At 38.7% G+C, this 8,136-nt stretch overlaps 1 protein-coding gene across 1 annotated transcript in view; it reads left to right on the top strand.

Annotated features, from left to right (window-relative positions):
- Positions 1-8,136, top strand: part of ADAM32 (ADAM metallopeptidase domain 32) — a gene marked incomplete at its 3' end in the record, with an annotated part of 169,626 nt that overhangs the window by 64,907 nt on the left and 96,583 nt on the right. Inside the window, exon 11 of the mRNA XM_010838845.1 lies at positions 1,499-1,580. Coding sequence (XP_010837147.1) covers positions 1,499-1,580 — 82 coding nt within the window. The remainder of the gene's footprint in view (positions 1-1,498; positions 1,581-8,136) is intronic.

Here is an 8,136-nt window from a genome sequence, read left to right as displayed (position 1 = left end):
ATGGACATGAGTCTGAGTGAACTCCGGGAGTTGGTGATGGACAGGGAGGCCTGGCATGCTGCAATTCATGGGGTCTCAAAGAGTCAGACACGACTGAGTGACTGAACTGAATTGAATAATTCTTTTCAGAGTATGGAATTCATAGTTATAACTATAGTGAAACCTCTGTAGGAGGAGAGGGAAGCAAGCAACATTGAAGAAGTAAAACATTAAATCTTGATAACTGATTTGATGTGAAGATTGGGTGGGCAGTATTAAGTAAAAAGTTATTATTGTATCCAGCTCATCAGGAGTATGGATAGAGTTTAGGGGAGAGTCTTATCTATTGGGAGAACTGTCTTGAATGAAGAAAGAATTTAAGCAATAATTTGATATTGGACTGTAAATCTAAACTTGGGTGTTAAGGGCAAATACTTGGATACAAGTGCTAAAGGGTAGAGATGTATAGTATCAGAATAAGGGAGCAGTGGAGGGACAGTGCAATTGTGAAGTAAAGTGCAGTTGAGACTGAGGGGACATTTCAAATTGAGAATTGAGTATCAAGCTTTTCTACATACATCCTGGAATGTTTGTTTTGGCTGGGGCTCTAATGATGGAAGAATATGTTTGGAGCATCTATATCTTAGTAATTGAAAGTACGGCCCTGGATTCAAACTGTCTTAAGTTCATATCCTTCAGCAGTACTTATTAACTCTGCTGCCCTGAGCAAGTTATTTGTACTTTCTATCTGATATTTGATTTGTTCAGTGGGGACAAATAGTATCTATTTCACTGGGTGGATTTGAGAATTAAATAGAATAATTTATATAAATCTCTAAGAGTAGTGGTATTATTATATGGCAGGCTATATGGAGTCTTTTTCAAAGCAGAAAAAAATTAAGTTGTAGAACAATATAGTCATTACAGTAAGAAAATGGTGAGCTTACCTGTATTTGAGTGAAAACTTTTAATCCATACATTAAAGCTACTTTTCATTGTTATTGAGCAAAATGCTTTTGATTGAAATGTTTGATCAAAGTCTTTGGTGCATATGTGCGTACTCAGTTGTTAAGTCATGTCCAACTCTTTGTGACCCCATGGACTGTAGCCCACCAGGCTCCTCTGTCAAGGGGGTTTCCCAGACAAGAATACTGGAGTGGGTTGCTGTTTCCTTCCAGGGCATCTTCCTGACCAAGGGGTCAAACCCTGGTCTCCTGCATTGCAGGCAGATTCTTTACTGTCCCTTTACAGGGAAGCCTGTAAAGGCTTTGGTAACCTTAACCAAATGTCACAAGAACAGTAAAGTCATCAAAAATTTGGATTCACTGGATATGTTTTAGAAACCCAAAGTGCTTAATCTCATTTAATGAACACTGTTTACAAATGTGAAACAAAGACATAAAGATTTCACTTCAGTTTGCTTCAGACTAGAATTTTATGAACTATAGGAAAATTCTCAGCAAGAAATATCATATATGAATTGTCAAAATTAATTATCACTTAATACTTATTTATTTAGCTTTAGAGAATATCCAAATTATGTGGGAGCTGCATTTCCTGGAAAGATGTGTGTTACCGGTTATTCTGCAGGAGTTGCTTTGGTATGTAATGACTTAATCTTATTTGAAAACAAATGCATTAAAAATTTTCCCAGCATTACGGCGTATATTTTACACATTTTACATTTATATTTACATTTAGATATTGCATTTATATTTTCATCACTGTTAAAACTTTGAAATATGTAGAATTAGTAGAATTCATAGAATTCTGAAGTGCAAAGTATCTTATTACAGATATTTGGAAGTTAAAGTGGAATAAAATATCACAGATACACTTGTATTCCTTACTATATTGAAGAATGCATCATGAAAAGATCTGCAAAGATATTCCTATAACCTAAATAGATTTTTTTTCTTGTAGGTATAAAATTGGAGATGTAGTCTTACAGATAAAATAACTTAAAATCAAATCAAGTGATCAACCAAAAATATGATAAAAATTCTTTAAAATGTTTCAAACTTTCATGTTATTGTTCAGTTGCTCAGTCATGTCCAACTCTTTGTGACGCCATGGACTGCAGCATGCCAGGCTTCCCTGTCCTTCACCATCTCCCGGAGTTTGCTCAGACTTATGTCCTTTGAGTCAGTGACTCCATCCAACCATCTCGTCCTCTGCTGTCGCTTTCTCCTTTTGCCATCTATCTTTCCCAGCATCAGGGTCTTTTACAACGAGTTGGCACTTTGCATCCAGTGGCCAAAGTATTGGAGCTTCAGCATCAGTCCTTCCAATGAATATTCTGTGTTGATTTCCTTTAGAATTGACTGGTTGGATCTCCTTGCAGTCCATGGGACTTTCAAGAATCTTCTGCAGCACCACAATTTGAAAGCATCAGTTCTTTGGTGCTCAGCCTTTTTTATGGTCCAGTTCTCATATCCATACATGACTACTGGAAAAACCATAGCTTTGACTATATGAATCTTTGTTGGCAAAGTAATGTCTCTTTTTTAACATGCTGTCTAGGTTTGTTATATCTTTCCTTCCAAGGAGCAAGCATCTTTTAATTTCATGGCTGCAGTCACCATCAGCAGTGATTTTGGTGCCCAGAAAAATAGTCTGTCATTGTTTCCATTGTTTCCTATCAATTTGCCATGAAGTGATGGAACCAGATGCCATGATCTTCGATTTTTGAATGTTGAGTTTTAAGCCAGCTTTTTCACTCTCTTTTTTTACCTTCATCAAGAGGCTGTTTAGTTCCTCTTCACTTTCTGCCATAAGGGTGGTATCATTTGCATACTTGAGGTTATTGATATTTCTCCTGGCAATCTTGATTCCAGCTTGTGCTTTTTCCCAGCTTGGCATTTCTCATGATGTACTCTGCATATAAGTTAAATAAGCAGGATGACAATATGCAGCCTTTATGTACTCCGTTCCCAATTTGAAGCCAGTCCATTGTTCCATGTCCAGTTCTAATTGTTGCTTCTTGATCTGCATACACGTTTCTCAGGAGGCAGGTCAGGTGGCCTGGTATTCCTTTCTCTTTAAGAATTTTCCAGTTTGTTGTGATCCACACAAAGGCTTTAAGTGTTGTCAGTGAAGCAGACGTAGATGTCTTTCTGGAATTCTCTTTGCCTTTTCTATGATCCAGCAGATGTTGGCAATTTGATCTCTGGTTCCTCTGCCTTTTCTAAAACCAGCTGGAACATCTGGAAGCTCATGGTTCACATGCTGTTGAAGCCTATCTTGGAGAATTTTGAGCATTACTTTACTAGCCTATGAGATGAGTGCAATTGTGCAGTAGTTTGGGCATTCTTTGGCATTGTGTTTCTTTGGGATTGGAATGAAAACTGACCTTTTCCAGTCCTGTGGCCACTGCTGAGTTTTCCAAATTTGCTGGCATATTGAGTGCAGCACTTTCACAGCATCATCTTTTAGGATTTGAAAAAGCTCAGCTGGCATTCTATCACCTTCACTAGCTTTGTTCGTAGTGATTCTTCTAAGGCTCACTTGACTTTGCATTCCAGGATGTCTAGGTGAGTGATCACACCATCGTGATTATCTGGGTTATGAAGATCTATTTTTGTATAGTTCTTCTGTGTATTCTTGCCACCTCTTCCTAATATCTTCTGCTTCTGTTAGGACCATACCATTTCTGTCCTTTATTGTGCCCATCTCCCAGCTTTTCATGAAATGTCCCCTTGGTATCTCTAATTTTCTTGAAGAGATCTCTAGTCTTTCCCATTCTATTGTTTTCCTCTGTATCTTTGCATTGATCACTGAGGAAGGCTTTCTTATCTCCCCTTGCTTCTCTTTGGAACTCTGCATTCAAATGGGTATATCTTTTCTTTTCTTCTTTGCCTTTACCTTCTCTTCTTTTCTTAGCTATTTGTAAGGCCTCCTCAGTCAAACATTTTGCCTTTTTGTCCTTCTTTTTCTTGGGGATGGTCTTGATCACTGCCTCCTGTACAATGTCACAAACCTCCGTCCATAGTTCTTCAGGCCCTCTGTTTATCAGATCTAATCCCCTGAATCTATTTCTCACTTCCACTGTATAATTGTAAGGGATTTGATTCAGGTCATACCTGAATGGTCTAGTGGTTTTCCCTAGTTTCTTCAGTTTAAGTCTGAATTTTACAATAAGGAGTTCATGATCTAAGCCACTGTCACTCCTGGTTTTGTTTTTTCTGACTGTATAGAACTTTTCCATCTTCTGTTGGAAAGAGTATAATCAGTCTGATTTTAATTTTGACCATCTGGTGATGTCCTTGTGTAGAGTCATCTCTTGTATTGTTGGAAGAGGGTGTTTGGTATGACCAGTATATTCTCTTGGCAAAACTCTGTTAGGCTTTGCCCTGCTTCATTTTGTACTCCAAAGCCAAACTTGCCTATTATCCAGGTATCTCTTGACTTCCTACTTTTACATTCCAGTCCCCTGTGACAAAAAGGACATCTTCTTTTTGGTGTTAGTTCTAGAAGGTCTTTTTGGGCTTCATAGAACTGTTCAGCTTTAGCTTCTTTGACATTAGTGGTTGGGACATAGACTTGGATTACTATGATATTGAATGGTTTGCTTTGGAAATGAACAGAGACCATTCTGTTGTTTTTGAGATTGCACACAAGTACTGCATTTAGGACTTTTTTGTTTACTCTGATGGCTACTCCATTTCTTCTGAAGGATTCTTTCTCACAGTAGTAGATGTAATGGTCATCTGAATTAAATTAGCCCTTTCTAGTCCATTTTAGTTCACTGATTCCTAAAATGTTGTTGCCCACTCTTGGCATCTCCTGTTTGACCACTTCCTTGATTTACCTTGATTCATGTACCTAACAGTCCAGGTTCCTATGCAATATTGTTTTTTATAGCATTGGACTTGACTCCATCACCAGTCACATCCACAACTGGGAGTTGTGTTTGCTTTGGCTCCATCTCTTCATTCTTTCCTGAGCTATTCCTATAGCTTGGTTTTTATCTTGGCGATTTTGTTTGGTTCCGTTTTATAGTTTCTAGTTCCTTGGTTCAGTAATGTGTGTTTCCATTGACAATCTTTCTTAATTCCTTCAGCATTTTTGTTAATTGCTCTTTGAACTTGGGTTCTGGTAGATTTGGGATGTCTGTTACATTGTTTTTTTCAGAAGATTTATCTTTTTTTAATTGGGAGTAGTTCTTCTGCCTTTTCCTTATAGTTCTCTGACTATTAATTTAAGAGAAACAGTTATCTACTCTGGTCTGAAGGTCTGTTTTTATGTAGAACTGAAAGCTGAGCACAGAAGAATTGATGCTTTTGAACTGTGGTGTTGGAGAAGACTCTTGAGAGTACGTTGGACTGCAAGGAGATCCAACCAGTCCATCCTAAAGGAAATCAGTTCTGGGTGTTCATTGGAAGGACTAATGTTAAGGCTGAAACTCCAATATTTTGGCCACCTGATGTGAAGAGCTGACTCATTTAAAAAGACCCTGATGTTGGGAAAGATTGAAGGCATGATGAGAAGGGGACGAGAGGATGAGATGGTTAGATGGCATCACGGACTCAATGGACATGAGTTTGGGTAAACTCCGGGAGTTGGTGATGGACAGGGAGGCCTGGCATGCTGTGGTTCATGGGGTTGCAAAGAGTTGGACACAACTGAGCTACTGAACTTAACTGAACTGACCCTTTATGTAAGATTGTGTAAGTCCAATAGTTTTGGTTCAAGGGCTGTTTTGATATGAATGCTTGACATGTCTTTCTCAGGGTGTGCTGGCCCTTGTCCCCTTGATAGGGGGTGTGCTTGTGGTGTGCTGACTGGAGCCTGCACTGGAGGTTGGGTGGAGCCTCTTCTTTGCTCTGTGGTTGTCACAGCCTTGTTGGGGACAGAATCTGCTCTTCAGTTGTTGGAATGGAAGTTTCCAGATCCTTTTCTAAACTGTTGTGTGAGGTAGGACTGGAGCACTCCTACTGGGACAGGAGCTGCTGTGAACTCCTCCCCAGGTGCTGTCCACCAAGATGTGTGATTGTGTGATGTTGCCCACCACTTGATGTGTGCGCCCACTAAGTTTTCTGATTGTGGCACCTGGACTCATCTCTGTCATGGGAGTACCAATAATTAGCTCAGATGTCCCTCAGGCTTGAATGCATTGTTCTGGTCCCAAAACTCACTGGTCTGAGTCCTTCCAAAGTTATACTCCTGTGCCTGATTTGGGAGCGTGGATAATCAGCTTAAATTTCAGGTCCCCCACCTCCATGTTTGGGTACTCTGGAACTTTGCAAAACCCTCGGTGGTGGAAACCATGCTTTGTTGTGAGCATGCTGACAAGAAAACTGCTATGGTGCACCTGTGACCCTTGTTTTGTGTGTTGACAATGGGACTCTTATGGTGGACTCCCACATCATTCTGTACACATTCCCAGTCATGACCCAGACTATACTCCAGGCCCTTCAAGCTATCTCTGTATAGCCAAACTGAGTCCTTTCTCCAGACTGTCCATTGAAGCTTTGAGATTCAGAACTTGGCCACTTCACACTCATGAATATTTAGGCATGTGGGAAGCTTGCTGACATGCAAAGGCAGTCTGTGCTGTCTCTCTGTGCCCTGCTGGGGCGTAATCCACCTTCCACATTCTCCCTTGAGTCTCTGATGCTCCCTCTCTGTCCCACCAGACCTCCCAGGTGGTAAAGGAGATTTCTAGAATAAGGGAACCTTTCTTCTTTCACAGCTCCCTGCTTAGGGGCAGAGGTCCCGTTCCAGTTCCTCTTTTCCCTTGTCCCTTCCTCGTACTCCACTATCTAAGAATCCTTCTTGCAGATTTAGTTGAATGTGATCTTACGCCTGCTTTCAGTAGATTTTCTGTGAGATGTGTTCTGCATGTAGATGTATTTTTGATGTATTTGTGGGAGGAGGTAAGTTCCAGGTGCCTCTATTCTGTCATCTTCATCTCCTCCCACTCAGTAGCATTTTCAAACTTTATACTTTTACTTCTCTTCTTCTCCAGGGTCTTATTCTTTTTTAGTTATTAATTATAGTTTATGTGCTTTTACATCTCTTTTTATATTATATATCCTATAATGTATTTTATTATAATTGTTTTAGTATATTTGTTTTTCCACTTTTAAACTAGAGTGAATTATGCACCATCATGATGCTATCACAGTATCTAATTCTGACTATACACCTGCCATTAACAGTGACATTTATGCTAATTTTCTCATGTTTTAATGATGTTAATTAGCATTATTTTACTTCAACTTCACTCCCTTTAGTATTTCTTGTAAGGCATCTCTAGTGATGATGAACTCCTTTAGCTTTTATTTGTTTTAGAATCATGATCTCTTCTTCATTTATGAAGCACAGCTTTGCTGGGCATAGAATTCTTAGTTGACAGTTTTTTCTTTTGATATTTTGAATATATAATCCTATTCTCTCCTCACCTGAAGTATTTCTGTTGAGAAATATGCTCATAGTCTTATGGGAGTTCCCTTGTATATAACCTGATATCTTCTTTTTCTTTCAAAATTCTTTCTTTTTCTTTATTTTAATAATTTAATTGTACTGTGTCCTCATGTAGCCCTATTTGGGTTCAACCTATTCAGGATCCTTTGTGTGTTATGCACTTGGAAATCCATTTCTTTCCCAGTCTTGGAAAGTTTTCAGCCATTTTGCTTTAAATGTACTTTCTGTCCCTTCCTTTTCTCCTTTTCAAGTTCCTAAGATATGGATATTAGTGTGTGTGTGTGTGTGTTCGTCCCATAGTCGTGTAGGCTTTCTTCTCTCTTTTTTATTCTTTTTAAGGTTTTGCTCTTCTGACTGAATAATTTTAAATATTCTTGAATTCTAGATCATTGATTCTTTATTCTGCTTGTTCAAGCCTACTGTTGAAGCCCTAGGACATCTTTTTTTAAATTTTTATTTCTTCGTTGACCTTATTTTCTTCATTCACCATTTTCTAATTTCATTTAGTTATCTGTTTGCTTTTGTAGTTCACTAAAATTCTTTAAGAAGTTTATCCTGAATTATTTCTCTGACATATCTCCTTTCCTTTTGGGTCGTTTATTTGCAGCATTTTTAGTTTAATTTTATTGTGTTACATTCACCTGATTTTTCTTACTTTCTTCATTCCTTACTTTGGTATCTGTGCATTTCAGTAATTGGTCTCCTCTTCCAGACTTTACAGGCTTGCTT

The sequence above is a fragment of the Bison bison genome, unplaced genomic scaffold, assembly GCF_000754665.1.
Source record: "Bison bison bison isolate TAMUID 2011002044 unplaced genomic scaffold, Bison_UMD1.0 scf7180017864105, whole genome shotgun sequence".
Taxonomy (NCBI): Eukaryota; Metazoa; Chordata; class Mammalia; order Artiodactyla; family Bovidae; genus Bison; species Bison bison.
This window is presented reverse-complemented; position numbering and strand designations above follow the sequence as displayed.